This window comes from Oppia nitens, unplaced genomic scaffold, assembly GCF_028296485.1.
Source record: "Oppia nitens isolate AA-2021 unplaced genomic scaffold, nextdenovo-longstitch-racon4-pilon3 scaffold2_pilon_pilon_pilon, whole genome shotgun sequence".
Classification (NCBI taxonomy): Eukaryota; Metazoa; Arthropoda; class Arachnida; order Sarcoptiformes; family Oppiidae; genus Oppia; species Oppia nitens.
Window position 1 is genome coordinate 8,405,296 of NW_026533210.1, and position 19,211 is coordinate 8,424,506.

Consider the following 19,211-nt stretch of genomic DNA (forward strand, 5'->3'; position numbering starts at 1 on the left):
CTGATATAAGAAATAACTTATGTGTCAAACTTTATATTTATAAACCTATCTCTCTCTCTCTCTCTCTCTCTCTCTCTCTCTCTCTTTCACATACACACACTCACACACATACACACACTCACACACAAATTAAAAATAGATTTTATATTTATGTGGTATATAAAAACTGCTCATCAAATTGAACGATCGGTTATATATGTTATGATTATCTATTAAATATGTATTTCTCACGCAATGTCATAGTTAGGAAATATATGTTTATATATATATATATACAGTATATTATATACTTTATATAAACTTATATGTAGGTAATGTACACATTGTCTGTATATTATTTTCTATTATATATATATATATATATATATATATATTCTGTATATTATGGACAATATACTGTATTTTATATGATAAAAATATCATATAATAGATTATAATATACTATTTGGCATCAAATTATGTCAATGAATGGCTAATGGCATCGATAGTTGTCTTTGTAATGGCTATGGAGTGTCTCCGGAGTGGACTAAACTCAGCCTTCAATTGTTTTCATGTTATTATTATTATTATGATTACATTATTATTATTGTTGTTGTTGTGCTTTTTTGAAACCGATTTGAACATTATTACAGAGTGTATTGTATAAAATATAAATTTATATTTTTATAAAAAATTATATATTATTTTAAAATACTAATAAAAAATTTTATATACTTTTTTACAGTATATGAATAATACATTTTCATATTCACATTACAGTAGATTACAAACTATCTTATATATTATAATATTAAATTTATAATGTATATTAGTTTTATGTACTATAAGTAAAATAATGACGACAATTTTTGAATTACTAAATTAATATATATATAAATATTATACTTATTATTTTAATACGTTATTATGCTGTATATATATTAGCTGTCAACTTTAAATTATGAAAAACTACCATCATTAAATCTATTTATATCAACCATATTATAATAAATATTAGATATGACATAATAATAATTAATTTAAAGGAATTACATTAATAATAAATACAGTATATAAATAATACAGAAACAATAATAAAATTTTAATATTTGTAATTACAACTATTGATATAATCGTAATATTTATATATTATTATTATTATTATTATATTAAATTGTGTATCGAAAAAAAACATAAGTCAATAAGGCTTATGTGTGTAACTCTAAGGGAAATATATATATTTAACAATAATATTATATACTGTATATCCTATTGCCCTTTGAGATAAACTTTTATAAGTAAATAATTAAATAGATAATATTTGTTGAACTAATATTTGTTAGTTTATTAAATAACAAACACTAAAATACTGGTATATAATAAACAGTGTATATAAATATCAATAAATTCATAATAATAATAATAATAATAATACTGTAATTTAGATTAAATTAATTTTTTATACAAATATAAATTAATTAACATTAATTTAATATTTATTAAAAAATTGTTTAGACATAATAAATAATATGAGATTATTATTATTATTGTCATTTTTTCATATACAGTTTCATTAAATACTATGAAAAAGTAAAGTAAATTTTTGTTGTTGCAATTGAGCATAATTTTAATTTTCCATAAAACAAAATACCTAAAATATAATTTAATAAACAGTATTAATATAAATTTTATATACAATAGTATATATATATACAACAAAAATATTCCCTAAAGTCTATTCAATTTGTGCAAAATATTTTGTTGCAAACAAAAAATTACTTTAATATTTTTGTTTTTGTTGTTTGCTTGATATATCATATGTGACAACAAAATTGAAATCAATAATAATATCTTTTGCATTTTTCTATCATTATTAAACTATATAAAATAAAAAGTCAATATATGATTTTTATATATTTACAAAAAAATTGTTTATATTATAATATAATGCATAATAGACAGTTTATTATTTATTCATATTTTATTTTGAGCAAAAAAAATCAAAAATCAATTATAAACAGTGATATTTATATATATATAAATATTTTATGTTTGTTTGTATAATAAAATTATTTTTTTTCAACAAACTTTCAATCATTTCATTTAAATGCAAAAGTTTGTTATTTTTATAAATGTATATAAAAAAATATTTCATGACATTATGAAAAAAATGTTGTTCAATCAACATATGAATTAAATATAAACTCATAAAGTTTATATATATATTATATATATAAACATAAAAATTATAATATAAATATAAGAAAAAATTGAATTGAAATAGAAAAATAAATCAATATATAATATTTTTATTTATTTATTTTTGTTATTTAACAAAAAAAATACTAAACTACTACAGTATACATAAAATTTTAAATTATTTAATAATTTTAAACCATTTTTTCTTTTCTCTCAATTCACTCTTTTTTCTTTTAAAAATCTTTGAAAAAAATTTATAAATATATTTTATTTTAAAATTATTATTATTTTATTATTATTTATTTGTTGCAACCATAAAAACCATGAACAATATATACAGTATATAAGTTATATACTGAAAATTTTTTGTATAATAATAATAAATGATTTATGCCATAACAAAAAATCTAGTAGCAGTTTGACCGCAATAGCCATTAATCAAATTTTTTTTTATTTTCAGCTTATTATCAAATGCTGTATTTCTTTCCTATTATATATTTATTTATTTTTTTAACAGTTGAGACAACTATCCCTATCGATCACTTTGAATATACGGATAAATATATATACATATAAAACAAAAATACAATTAACCTATAGTTTCACATTCATACATATAAACACATACACGATCTCTGCCATACAATATTGTCCGAATAAAACTATATATATATAATATATATATATATTTATAACAAGATTTTTTCATAAAAAAATATAATATTATTTTACAATATTATTGAATGTGACAAATGTCAACAAAATTTATAAATACAAATATAATATAAAAATTTTCCAATAATATTGTTATTTTATCGTTTTTTCATTTACATGAGCTCTTATAAATAAAACTGCATATTTTGCTGTATTTCTACTTAAAAGTCAATTGCCTATCAAAATAGTAACAGAGAATGAAAGAGAGAGAAAGAGAGAGAGAGAGAGAGAGAGAGAGAGAGAGAGAGTTATGCAATTTTCAAAGAGCAAAAATAATAAGTCTAACCATACATTAAATTTTTATAAAATTATACAATATATAATTTCTATATATGTTTACTAGTAATTCAAGTTAATGAAATAAATATATAAATGTAAATTTTAAAAGTAACCTATTTTTATAATTTATAGATTCTAATATATTATAGACAATTAAATTTAAATAATAAATCATTATAACTAGATAGACATAATAGTGTCATTTAACTTAATTAATAATTTATATCAATATATACATTAATATACCTGTATATACTTTAATACAGTAACTGTTTACCAGAAATACTGTACAAGTTTATACAGTATATTATACAGTATTAGTTTGATATTAAATATTTATTATAAATTAATGAAACAATATTATATATATATATATAAATTTACTAAAATAAAAGAATTTTTATAAATAAATAAATTTATAAGCTTTCATTATTGTAATATAAAATTTAAAATTGCTTTTCCAAAAAAAATAATAATACAAAAAAAACAAATTTTACAAATATATAGCAAACAAGAGAACCTAAAAATTTCTAATCAAAAAAAAATTTGTTTTATATGTTATTTACTTTACAAAAATATATATAAATTTATATACTGTATATATGTTTTGATATAAGAAGTCATATAATAAAACAACTGTTTAGTTGCTATAAAACAAAATAAACAAAAATTTGTGATCAAAACGAAAATGTTATTTGAATTTAAATTAACTTATAGATTAAGGTTTATATATATATATATATATTTGCTATAAATGTGTTGATTTATATATATATACAGATTATATATATATATGTCTTACTTTATCCAACTGTTCAAAAATTCTGTCGACTCTTTCTTTAGGATTTTCATCGTCGTCTTCGGCTATTTTTGCCTGATTTCCCAGCATTTGATAGATAGCGTCCACTATATTATACATCTCTTCTCTAGTTATATATCTATAAAAAAAATAAATAAAAAATATATACAACTTTAGTTTTTTTTGTAGCAATCATTAGCTTTTTAAAATAACAGTTGAAATAAATAAATAAATACAAATTTTATCAACAACACAAAAAAATAAGATAAAACAAATAAATATTTAGAAAGAAAATAAAATAAAATAAAACATATATATATATGTATATATATACATACCCATCATTGTCTACATCGTATAATTTGAAAGCCCCTGAAAAATATAGTAGTAATACACAAACACACAAAATAAATACCATAAATACAATATAATATAATATATTTAGATTGCTTAATAATAATAATAATAATATAAATAAAATAAAAATTTATAATCTAAATGTTAATTTAGATTATTTTATATTTAATTAATATAGATGTTCAACAAATAAACAAACCAAAAAAACATTATATTAAACTATTACTTCTGAAACAATAATATGATTAATATGATTATTAGTATACAACTGTAATATAATATAATACAGTACATCTACAAAATACAATTACTATTTACAATAATAACGAATAATAATAAAAATAATAAGTATAGTTAAAACAAATTAATTAAGGAAATATAAGATCTAATCTAATGTTAAAAAATAATTAATTACAGGTAAATAATATGTTAGAAACAATAATACATACAAACGAGCTTTTCTTCTAAATTTCCTCTGGAAGTCACTGAAAGTGCTTTTATAAACTCTTCAAATTCAATTGAGCCGTCCTTTTAATGGATCAGATAATAATAATAATGATAATAATATTTAATGCAATTATTTATATACATATATATATTTATATTATAATAATTTAAAATGCAATTTATTTAAAACAATTATCAGTTATTATTAGTTTTTTTTTGTATATAATAATTGTTTTTTATTTTATAATATGATTATTATTATTATAATATATCATTATTGTAAATATAATATTGTTTTTTAAAGTCATAATATACAGTATTAAATTAATAGATTAATGATATTAAATTGCCATAATAATACTAATAATGCCAAATTACTCTATCTAATTGTACTTATTATAATAATACTAATAATAATAGACATAATACATTATATTTTAAAATAATCTAGTTAATTTAATATTTTATATATATATTGAATATATGCAAACATATATTTATAAAACATATTTTAAAATATATGTATAATCTAATATTTTTATCTCAAAAATTATTAAATTGCATACATTTTATATTATAATAAAGAATATTCTTAAGGAAAATATACAAAAATAGAAGAAAATGCTATTAAATTAATAGCTTTTGTTGTTCAGTAAAGAAAAAAAATGATTTATATTTACATATTATTTGGTTATTTCGTATTTTACAGATTATATAAATATTGTGAACTAATAATATAATATACATATACTGATAGAAAAAATAGTCTAAATATATAACTTATAATATATCTAATATAAAGTGTAAATATACTTTATTTTCATCGAAAACCCTGAAGACAAGGGATGCAAATTTGGATGGATCTCCGTGTGGGAAGAATTGCTTATATATTCGCAAAAAGCCCTGTAATAGACAAATACAATATAAAAAAATATAAACTAAAATGACTACAAAATAGAAAGAGAGAGAGAGAGAGAGAGAGAGAGAGAGAGAGAGAGAGAAAAAGAGAAAGAAAGAGAGAAAGAGAGAAAGAGAGAAAGAGAAAGACAGTTAGTTTTTTTGTGTGCAAAACAAAAATCAAGTGAACACTAGTTGTATGTCTTTGATGAACACAAAAAAATAAATAAATTAAACATCAAATTGTTAGTCTATTTTTGTATTTTGTTTTATAATATAACAAAAATGTGTTTTAATATTTTAGTATTTATGGTGACTTAATAATAAAGGCATAAATAAATATTTAGTTATTTTAAAGGTTAAATTATTTTAATCACAAAATTTTTTCTATATATTAGTTATTGTATATTTATATTAAAAATATTTTTTGTTGTTGATAAGATTACTATTATATTTTGAAAAAATTTAATTAAAATAACATTACATCATTGCCATTTGACATTATACATATAATATTTTTGCTGATACTGCTAATTATTGCCATCAATTTACATGTATTAATAATACAGTAATAATAAACAGTTTATATATTGTATATATTGTCGTTTTATTAATCCGTTTATATCATCTAAAAATTATTTTCTTAATTAATTGGCAATTATTTTAAATTTGCTTTTATATTTAATATAATTTAATAACTAACTAATTATCTATCAAATTAATTGTTAATATGTATTGTAAACATATTTAACAATATTTATATAGACTTGAAGATTGAAATTTAAAAGCTAATATTATTTTAAGAGATAAAATTATATTTTTATATTAATATCACTATTATATAATATAAATATTATTATGTATTCAATACATATGGATAATATAATATACTGTATATGGCATAATATTTATATAAATTATAAATTAAATGACTGGTAATCTCTGAATAATTTTTTTTATATAGAAATATTTTTATATAAACGACTACTAAATATATATCTAAAAATTTCAATTTTTAACATTAATGATTATATTATACTGTAGTTGCAATAACAAGAGTTGCATAAAAATTAAAAATTAATACATTTTTATGTAAAAATAGAGTATTAGTAGTAGTTGTTGTATAATATGTTATATAATAAACAGTATTATTTTTGAACTCAAAACATTGAAATACTAAAAATATATGTTATTTTTGTGTAAATTTTCAATAAAATTTTTTTCTCTCTATACCTGTTCAGTAAGCTGTCCATTAGGGCAATCCTTTTTAAAGCCTTTATACCTATTGTTTAAACAAAATACAATTTTAATTAGTTTTTTTTAAATAATTTAAAACAATTTTTTCATACAAAATTGAAATTATCTACATTTATTGTTACATTTTATTAAAAAAGACAATCTTTTTTAAATTAATATTAAATTTAATAGTATATATATATTAATCTACCAATTACTATAGCTATTACTAACAATAGCATGATAGGATTTAGTATAGTAAAATTATATAATATATAATACTGTATATATATATTATAATACTATACGATTAATTGTAAATCATGCATAAAATAAACTATAAATGTATTATGCAATAGAAAATTTTATCTATAAATTCATATAATAATATTATAAAAATATAATAATAATAATATATTGTATAATAAAAATACAGTTAAATACATACCACTGACGGATCTCTTTCTCCGAAACTGAGATCAAAATCCAAAACGATATGACCAGACATATGAAATGGTAGACATAGATAAAGAAAATGATAAAAAACAAACAATTAATTAATTATTATTATTTTGTGAGATATTTGAAGAAAAAATATTTAAATACTATAAATATCTTAATATTCTTAGCTATATATACAGTATTTCTATATAATTTGTGTAATAACATGTGTAATAGTAATTAATAGTACTGTATTGCCATTGCATTTGATTATATTAAAATATATTTTAATTTTGTGTCAAATTAACTATTTAGTTATTATATCGTTTCTCTATTGTGTACTATATTTTTTGTACTATTTTTATATTGTCTATAATTAGATAATATAATAAATAATTATTAATAATTAATTAGATTTTCAAGTGCATAATTATGCAACATTATTTATACAGTTAATAGAGATATATTTTATATATCAATATTATTATGTACTGTATATGAAGCCATTATAACAAATTATTGGTAAATGTATATAGATTAAATTAAAATCATAGATGATAAACTAAAATCAATAATTTTTTTGTTAAAAATAAAAATCTTAGTTTAATACTTAAGAATTTAGAGTTTCAAAAAAAGAGATTCAAATTGTTTTTTAAATAATTTTATTTTATCACATAATTTGATTTAAATGTGATTTAAATGTGAGCAAAAATATAATGTATATAATGTAAGTAAGTAATTACTTAGTAACAGCGCGTTAACACTTAATAAATTGCTGTACAGTATATATATATAAAGGATAAGGTTTTAATAGATTTTAGAGACATATCCAAAGTATTTATTGAGAGAGAGAGAGAGAGAGAGAGAGAGAGAGAGAGAGAGAGATAAAAAAATTTCAATTACTTCAAAACTTTTACTCGAGGATACAATTATTATCTAAATATCGAGTTTGCAATTCATAGCAAACATTATTATGTTTGTATGGATATTGAACACACTTACACACAATTGAATACACATACATACACACATACATACACACATACATACACACATACATACACACATACATACACACATACATACACACATACATACACACATACATACACACATACATACACACATACATACACACACATACATACATACACACAATGGATTGATTGAAATTTTTTTTAATAAAAAAAATTTTACTAAATTTTTCAAAACTTAACAACTATTGATCAGTTTGACTAATACCGTACTAACATACAGTAGTAGTAGTAGTAGTAGTAGTAGTAGTAGTAGTAGTAGTAGTAGTAGTAGTAGTAGTAGTAGTAGTAGTAGTAGTAGTAGTAGTGTAATACTGTATAATAATATAGTACTATATTATACTATACTATAAATATAACGTTTAATAAATAATACATAAGAATTTTTTAGGTGTAAATATCAGTCATGCAAACACTTTTTAACTGAAATTTTTATTTTATATCCATATATACTGTATATAAGTTTAGTTAATTACAATTATGTCATTCAAACAATAACCCTGGGCACTATTAATATACTTATATTGAGCATTAAACAACAGTGCGCTTATACTGTACATAGTTTATCAACTATTATTCACACGCAATGCACAGTAATATATTAAATTGAAAACACACAATGTTTAGTGTTATAATAATAATAATAATTATTATTATTATATATAACAGCCGTTATCACAATGATTATACGGTCCCTTACTTGAAAACATAATTACTGACCAAGATAAAAAACAAAAAAATTCTAATACACAAATTTAATAACCTTTTTTATATAATATTAAATAAAATATACCACTTAATTAAAATAAATATGTAACAGTGTATTTGAGCTAGATGAAATATATTTTAATAAACCATAAGCTTCGACAGTGCATTTTAATCAAAATAATCAAAAATCACTTTGCTGATCACCAGTGATATATAATGTAATATATGAAACAGTAAGCAAAATTTTTTGCTATAATATAATAAATTATTAGATTAGATGTGTTGTGTTTGTATTGCAAGTAATGTATATTTTGAATATTATATCATCTGTATGTGTATATCATGTCTGTTAATTGTGAACTTAATAATAAACACTAACACACTTAACAGTACTATACTATAGCCTATAGTATAGCACAACACATATACATACACTAAATCCTTTATCCCTAATTTGCCTATTAATTACAAACATAAGCAATATATAGAAATTTATATAAAATATAAGTATACATATACTACTATATGTAACATATGACATATAGTATAGCCTTTATGTTTATAAATCATTTGTTAATTACTTTAGTTAATTAGATTTTTTTACATATATATGTTTGATAATAAAATCTATAAACTCTCTCTCTCTCTCTCTCTCTCTCTCTCTCTCTCTCAATATGTTTGAGGATTAAATGGAAGAGAAAATTAAAACAATAAAATAGCAGATTTAACGACAGAGAAAAATAAGGGCTCATTAACTGTAAATATATGCCGTTTTTGTAGTTATTTTTTTAGAAAGACTAATATAAATTTTATATATTAGTTTAATAATAATAATAACAATAATAATGCTGGTATATTATTATTATTATTTTTGATTAGCTGTGAATAATTGGTTTGATTGTTTTCCTACAATTCAGTTAATAATAATTAGAGTTTTGACAATTTTTCATCTATATATATATATACATTATATTTCTAAAAAAATTAACATTAAACCTGAATTAATGTTAATAATTTGTTAATTTATTGTAAAAGATAACAATTAGACAGCGAAATGACTATAAATGTATTTTAATTTTTATTATGTATTTAAATTAAAATGATAATACCAAATGAAGTTAATGAAATAAATAAATTTTATTTAAATAAATAGTTGGGTATAAAATTAATATTAATTATTTAGATTTCTAGACAGTATTTGTAAGTCTAATTTTTTAAGTAAATAAAGCCAATAAAAAAATACATTGAATTATAAATGCAAAGAGTGTTTATAAATGATGAACATTATACTGTATATAATATAATAGCTGTTTTTATTAAAATTATTTATATGAAACACACACACACACACACACACACACACACACTGTATTTAAATTGAAAATTACAAAAATAAATAAAATTATATTATTTAGATTATTTCTAAAAAAATATATTTTATTTTATAATAAAAAGTAATATAATTTTTTAAAGTATATTTCGTGCAAACATTATATTAAATAAGTGCAAAATCGGATCAATTGAAATAAACAGTATGAATACAGTTGATATTTATTTATACTTTAGGCAACATTACTGATCCTATTCTAATAGAGTAACTATGATATCAAAAAAAAATTAATAAAATTTTATTGCTATAATAATTTGTTGTTGTTGTTAATTAATAATTATTAATAGCAGTAAAACAAAATGTGATGTAATAAGATATATTGACATATATATATACAATAGATATAATAAAACCTTAAGTGTAATAATATATAATATCATATTTTAATTTCTATATCATATATATATATAACTTTTTTTTATTATAATACTTAAGTGGAAAACCGTGTGGTCATTGTTGTTTGGGTGGGTGTGCTGTCATAATGACTGTTACGCACGACAATTAAAATATTTCATATTTCATACACTTGTGTGTGTGTCTGCAAAATGTTTGCCATATTTGGTTAATAATATCAATATTATAGATAACAAAAAAAAATTAATTCAAAGATTATATCTATTTATACAATGAAATGCTTAGCTTTAAATGTGTCCACAAAAAATATGATTATAGTATTAATACCGTAATACCCACACAATCACTAAAACCCATAACTTCTAATATAATATAATAGATACCCATTTGAAACTTAATGAAATATCTGATAAAATTAAATTATTGGCGCGTTATGCCGGTTTAATTTATTGTTATATAAAAGTCTATATACAATATATATTACTGTATATACTGGTATATATATATAGTATAAAAGTACTTGTATATATATATATATATATATAATACTTTTATACTATATATATACAGTATATATCAGTATAACACCTGCATTATAAACAATACAAACTTTCCCTATTATTGACTAACCGTTACACTATTGTACTATAAATAGTAAATACAACAACAATTTTATTTTAATATAAAATCTATATATTAAATATAATTCTCTATTTATATATAACATTTTTGCTAAATATTTGCAGTATCATCAAACCATATTAAATCACAAAAATAGAGTTTTACGTAAATATATATGTCTTTTACTAAATACAAAATCTAATAATATTATGCTATTTTGACCATCAATTTGAATGAGATTTTTTTTAAAAATAATAGGTTGACTTAACATGTCATAAATTATTTAAATATTGTATATATAGAAATATAATGTAAATATAGAAAAACCAAAATATAAAGAAAATACTGTATATATTAATATATATTTATAACAATTGACAAAATAAAGGGTGCGTCAGTTGTTTAACGGGAGGAGTTGTTTTTATATCCATATCATCGACAAAATATAAAAAAATTGTTAATAAAAAAATTTCTTAAATATAATCCCTACGGAGACTATATATATATATATTATTACAATAAAAATATATTTATGATAAAAAACTTTGATTATTTTACACACTGTTAACAAAATATATATATATATAATAAAAAAGATTGTACTGTATGTATGTTTGTGTGTGTGTTTGTGTGTGTGTGTGTGTGTGTGTGTGTGTGTGTGTGTGTGTGTGTGTGTGTGTGTGTGTGTGTGTGTGTGTGTGTGTGTGTGTGTGTGTGTGTGTGTGTGTGTGTGTGTGTGTGTGTGTGTGTGTGTGTGTATGTATGTATGTATGTATGTATGTATGTATGTATGTATGTATGTATGTATGTATGTATGTATGTATGTATGTATGTATGTATGTATGTGTGTGTGTGTGTGTGTGTGTGTGTTTGTGTGTGTGTGTGTGTTTGTGTGTGTGTGTGTGTTTGTGTGTGTGTTTGTGTGTGTGTGTGTATGTATGTGTGTGTGTGTCTAAGTATATTATTTAGTATTTTATCGTCAAAAAACCAGTAGTATTCAATGTATTCAATATTTACAAATGTTCAAAATCAATAGCGAATTAACGAAATAACAAAAATAACTGAAATTATGTAACAAAAAAATATAACATATTTTTGAAACAATATATATATATATATATATATTATCATTTCAAACAAAACAAATATTATTACATAAAAACGATAGGCATTAGTGCAAACATACTTGTCGTTTCATAAAAATATATTATTTTATTTATCTATCTATATATACATACAAGTTATATTATATTTATAATAAATTGTATAATATATATATATATATAATATACATAGTACTTGAATATAATACAAACTAATGAAATATAAGTCCGAAAAAAACTATTTTAATGTTTAGCAATATTTTCTTTTTTATTCATGAATTGTGTATAAAATCAATTTATTGATCCGCTCTCTCTCTCTCTCTCTCTCTCTCTCTCTCTCTCTCTCTCTCTYTCTCTCTCTCTCTCTCTCTCTCTCTCTCTTTCTCTCACTCACTCACTCAAACACTCTCTATTCACTCACTCACCCAGTCTTTAACAAATTCAAACTGTTGTTATATATTTGGTATTTAGTTGAATAATAATATTAATTTATATTGACTTTTCATGTAATCATTCAATAGGTTGTGTGAGTGAGTGTACTGTATGTCTATGTCTATGTTAGTGTTAAACTATATAACTAATTAAACGACACTCTCATGAATTGTAATAAAAGCGAATAATAATAATAAAGTAAAAAAAAGAAAAAAGAAAAACAGTTTAAATAATTTAAGCATTAATTTGTTGTAACAATTTTTATTTATTAGTAAAAATATCAGTACTTCTAGACTATATCTGTTTGAAATCAAAATTGATTTGTTATGTTATGTATGTCTATAGAGTTTTTTCTCTCTCATTTAAATGATATTATATACAGTATATACGATATTTACTATATATATATATTATACTGCATACTATTTTACTATTTAAATACATTATATGCCCCAAACATATCATACATATATAACATTCAGATAGCAATTATATAACATTTTATGTGCAGTTATGTAAGTGAGTGGCATTTCAGGCTTCAATTTAACTGTAAATAAATGTGTGTTTATATGTGTATTACCTTTTTAAACACACATTTGATATTTTACTTTAATTAATCTGTAATTGATTATTATAATATCATAATAATAATATTATTAATACTAGTGTATAAATAAATAATATTATATTTAATAGTTTTTTCTAAACCAATAAACAAAATTTCGAAACCATTTTAAATGAAAATTATTATAACATTAATAAAATGTTTATATCAGTTATGACTAGTAAACTAAACTATATTTTTAAAAGTATTTATGTAAATTTTAATCATTTTAAAAAGTTTAATAAAAAAAATTTTTTAATTCATATTACTAAAAAGATATTCAATAATAAAATCATATAAATAAAACTTTAGAAATATGAATATAAGATTTTTTTCTATTATAAGATTAATATTTAATATAAACAAATTTTTCACATTAATTTTTTTTATTTGTCAATCACATGTATATTGAAAATCAGTATTATTTAAATTGGGTGTTATTGAAAATTGTATATAAAAAATCACATCCACTCACTCATACACACATGACACACACACACACACACACACACACACACACACACACACACACACAGTTACATACATACAATTACATATTACATGTAATGTACATAACATTTATATTTATCATCTTTTTTGACACATTTGCCATAATTATATATAACAACATATTCATCATTTCTCATACATATATATAACTTATATTTGATAAATTGTGTGCTTATTTGAACCCTTATGTTTGATCCTAATTGTCATTTGTCATAAAGATTATCAACAATGACATACCTGTGCCCACAGATTATCTTTCTTATCAAACTATGTTTTCTATATAAATCATTATTAATTAATTAGTTGCTGTCGTTGTTATTATTATTATTACTAATAAAAATTGTTGTTTTCAGATAATTATCGATTGTTATGTTTAATTGTTTAACATATTTCACTATATACTTTATAATAATAATAATAGATATTTATATAAGTGTTTATTATATGGACAAATAATAGTCAAAAATAAATTAATCATAAACAAAAACAAAAAATACATACATAATTGTTACAAAATGTTTATAATTATATAATAATAATAATATAATAATTGCGTGTAAAATAACTTGTACATGTCAATATTATTAATATTATACAATATGCAGATAAGGCTATTGTTTTTTACGTAATATATAAAAATTTCATCAAATAATCATATTATTATTGTATAATTATTATTATGTTAATAATAATGCTTTTTATAATAGTTGCACTACTATTAGTAGAGGGAAAAAATACATTATAAATCCGGAGTTATTTACAAAACAACAAAAATCGATTACATATACTAAATACATATTATTTTTTCCCATTTATATACGGTATCTATCATATTATGTAAATAAATATATGATGTATTGCTAACATACGACTAGACCTCTTCTCCTCTCTCTCTCTCTCTCTCTCTCTCTCTCTCTATCTATCTATCTATCTATCTATCTATCTATCTATCTATCTATCTATCTATCTATCTATCTATCTATCTATCTATCTATCTATCTATCTATCTATCTATCTATCTATCTATCTATCTATCTATCTATCTATCTATCTATCTATCTATCTATCTATCTATCTATCTATCTATCTATCTATCTATCTATCTATCTATCTATCTATCTATCTATCTATCTATCTATCTATCTATCTATCTATCTATCTATCTATCTATCTATCTATCTATCTATCTATCTATCTATCTATCTATCTATCTATCTATCTATCTATCTATCTATCTATCTATCTATCTATCTATCTATCTATCTATCTATCTATCTATCTATCTATCTATCTATCTATCTATCTATCTATCTATCTATCTATCTATCTATCTATCTATCTATCTATCTATCTATCTATCTATCTATCTATCTATCTATCTATCTATCTATCTATCTATCTATCTATCTATCTCTGCTGTTAACTATAAAATATACTAAAATATTATATATGAATATATTATGTCAAAGTTAATATGAGTTTTCTTAATTTATATGTATAGCATATACTGTATTTACTGTATTATGCATTGTAATATTAATATATACATCTCAAAGGTTTTTTTAATTTTACACAAATAGAGAGAGAGAGAGAGAGAGAGAGAGAGAGAGAGAGAGAGAGAGAGAGAGAGAGAGAGACTGACATATAAGTCATGTTTTAACGATAGAAAACATACTTTTCCTGAGAGTGTACAGCTATTTTCAAAGCACTGGTATGTGTGATATATGTTAATAAACACTATTTTACATTTAATAATAATAATAATAATGCAAATAACATAAAACAACTAGAATTGATTATTTTTTTTACTAAAACAAACAATAATTTACATTTGAAAAAATAATTTATAAGAAAAAATCAATTAGAAATGTTGGATATTATTTATATAAGATGTTATTAATGATATAAATATATTTATATAAGTAAATACTATACACTCTGATTATATTAATATTGTAAATATATAAAACAAAAGTCTAAAAGTGTTTGTAAAATCTAAAACTAAACTAAAATAGAAACAATTGAAAAATAAATATACAATTGTGTAGAAAATATATAAATAAAAGATAAAAAGAGAGAGAGAGAGAGAGAGAGCCAAAAAAATAGTAAGATTTTTATGTGTGAATGTTATAACTTAAACCTAACAACAGATCAATATTGAGAATATAGAGAAAAAAGAGAGAAAGAAATAAAGGTTTTAAGCAAAAGGACTGAATATAAGATCAATAGATTTTTTTTATAAATCATGGTTAAGCTCAGGTGTGTGTGTGTGTGTGTGTGTGTTGTGTGTGTGTGTGTGTGTGTGTGTGTGTGTGTGTGTGTGTGTGTGTGTGTGTGTGTGTGTGTGTAAGTGTTAGGTGTCTTAACTAAAATCTTAAGCTTACTAGAGTTTGCTAACAATTATATTTTACTCCAATACGGTGTTGTTTAAATATATAGTACACTAGTAGTATAGAGATATACAATGTATATATTATATATATATGATAGAAATATATTGAATGTTCACTCACAATATATTTATCCTAAATTAATCATTTTGGCTGAAATATGGAGATAACTTTATACGATATATGATATATCTAATGGGTTATATTGATATATTTTTTGCAGTTATGGTTATAATGGCAATGAAGCTAATATTACTACTGTATATATATATATATATATTGATATATAAGCGACAATCGATTGTCATTCAAGTGTTGGTATTCAACAAATAAAATCTCTTTTTATTTATATATATATATATATATATATATATATATATATATATATATATTATATTGATATATATTGTATATAACCTATGGTTTAGAATTAAGTATTAGGAATAATACCAGTTGTATATCTAATACTTTACTTTAACTTTTATCTCAATGGGAAACCTGTTTTCAAGTGTATGTGTGTGCCATACAATCGATTCTGACAATACAGTCGACTCTAGTTAAACATACCATTAACTATAGAATTTTATTATAGAGTATACGTATGTCATTGTTTGCTTATATACGTGTGTGTGTGTGTAATGTAATACTATTTACTCCCACTAGTTTTTTACCATTAAATATGTATAGTATATAATTAATTAATTAATTAATTTAAAAAAACAATATCCTAGATTTGTTGTTTTTTAAAGAAAAATAAAACATGAATAATAAATTAAAAAATTACTTTTATATTAAAAAAATAAATTTTCTATATAAATAAAGTAAACAATTTATTATTATTATTTTTCAAAAACAACCAAGTGACAATTGATTATTATTGTCAGAAAATACATTAAATTTAATATAAATTTAATATACACTATTATATGTGACATGAAATTGAGATTTTTATTTTTTGGGGTATAAATTAATTATATATATAAAAAATTTATAATAATTTCTATATCATTTGTAAACTGTGGTAACTTATAATGCAGTATTATTATTATATAATAAAAATTAATATATAGCCTAATAAAATGAATTGTAATTTTAAAGAGAAGAGAGAGAGAGAGAGAGAGAAAGAGAGAGAAAGAGAGAGAGAGGGAGAGAGAGAGAGAGAGAGAGAGAGAGAGAGAGGAGGGAGAGAGAAACAAAAAACAATACCAATATTTTATATATAATAGTATATAACAAATGTGTCAACTAATCTGATTACAAGTGATAATTTGAGTGCTTCTCAACATTAAAGATACCATTCATTGTAATCAAGAGTGAACTCAACTTTATTATAGTATACTATTTTCAAGTGTTGGTCTGTTAAGTATAGAGGACTGGTGTGTGTGTGTCTGTAAAACACCGCCACTATTTGATAACAACGGTTTCTCTCATCATTTAATTGAGGAATTTATATGTTTTGTAGTTAACATTACTTTTTGATAGTATTATATGAGAGAAAGAGGGTAGTCCTACAATCCTATAAAACACTCATCACGTACTGAATTAGTCAGTAGTTGTCATCAAAAATAATAGGAGAGAAAGAGAGATCACCGATAGGTTTATTGTCTGTTCATCTCACGTTTGTTTTATCTTTTTTTGGACACAAAGAGCGGCAATAAGACATTTCCTTTCCCATACAAACCGTGTGTTCAATACATACATACACACACTTTGACTTTACTGTACTATAGAATAACCATTAATATATATACTTATAATATATATATATTATATCATTATATATACAACATTTACTATATCAATGTAATGAATGCCATTCACACAGTGTGTGTGTGTGTGTGTGTGTGTGTGTGTGTGTGTGTGTGAAAGAGAGAGAGAGAGAGAGAGAGACCACTATATAGTACTTGTTTGGCAAAGAATTTCTCAACTATTCTTGTGCTTCAAAACCACTCACTATTAGAGACATAACGAGAGAAAGAAAGAAAGAAAGAAAGAGAGAGAGAGAGAGAGAGAGAGAGAGACTCAAAACCGTATACAGAGTTTTACTAATGTATTGAAGGAATCGCATAGAGAATCGTATAGAGAATTGCATAGAAAATCTACAGTAGTATACACTGTGTGTTAACTCAAAGCCAATGATAAATGAAATTCGTATCACTTCTGAGCAAATATTTTCACTTTACTTATGCATAAAACTATGTGTATATTATACAGTACTGTATAGTATACCATATACTGTATATATGATAGTATATAGCATACAGTATATAATGTATTTATAACTATTATATACTGTCTATTCATTATAGTGTTTCTATTGAATTTTACCCCATTATTCGTTGTGCACATACATTATCAATAAAAGTGTATAACTATTTTATAAATAAAATAATAATAATAATGGATATTACGAAAAAATGGAGAGTTTCATTCACATTAACTCTACTGTATTTATATTTCCAAATCAATTCACCTGAGATTTTATATAAATTTATATATACAGTATATATTAAGTGATTCTCCAAAATAAAACTTATTAAATATAAATTTATATATACAGTAGTATAGTACAGTAGTAGTAGTTAAGTATAGTCTTTAGTGTATAACTATTACTCTAATATAAATTCATCATAAAATAAAATATTTAATTGCAATGTTAATTAATTTTTTTATTAGTAAACCTCTTAATTGAATTTTATGATTATATAGACTTAAAC

At 21.1% G+C, this 19,211-nt stretch overlaps 1 protein-coding gene across 1 annotated transcript in view; it reads right to left on the reverse strand.

Moving 5' to 3' along the window:
- The window catches only part of LOC128955460 (frequenin-1-like), a 34,246-nt gene that overhangs the window by 700 nt on the left and 14,335 nt on the right, over positions 1-19,211 (reverse strand). Inside the window, exons 2-7 of the mRNA XM_054301132.1 lie at positions 7,356-7,380; positions 6,905-6,953; positions 5,588-5,677; positions 4,777-4,855; positions 4,309-4,342; positions 3,974-4,109 (exon numbers count right to left, since the gene is read on the reverse strand). Of these exons, the coding sequence (XP_054157107.1) occupies positions 3,974-4,109; positions 4,309-4,342; positions 4,777-4,855; positions 5,588-5,677; positions 6,905-6,953; positions 7,356-7,380 (413 nt within the window). The remainder of the gene's footprint in view (positions 1-3,973; positions 4,110-4,308; positions 4,343-4,776; positions 4,856-5,587; positions 5,678-6,904; positions 6,954-7,355; positions 7,381-19,211) is intronic.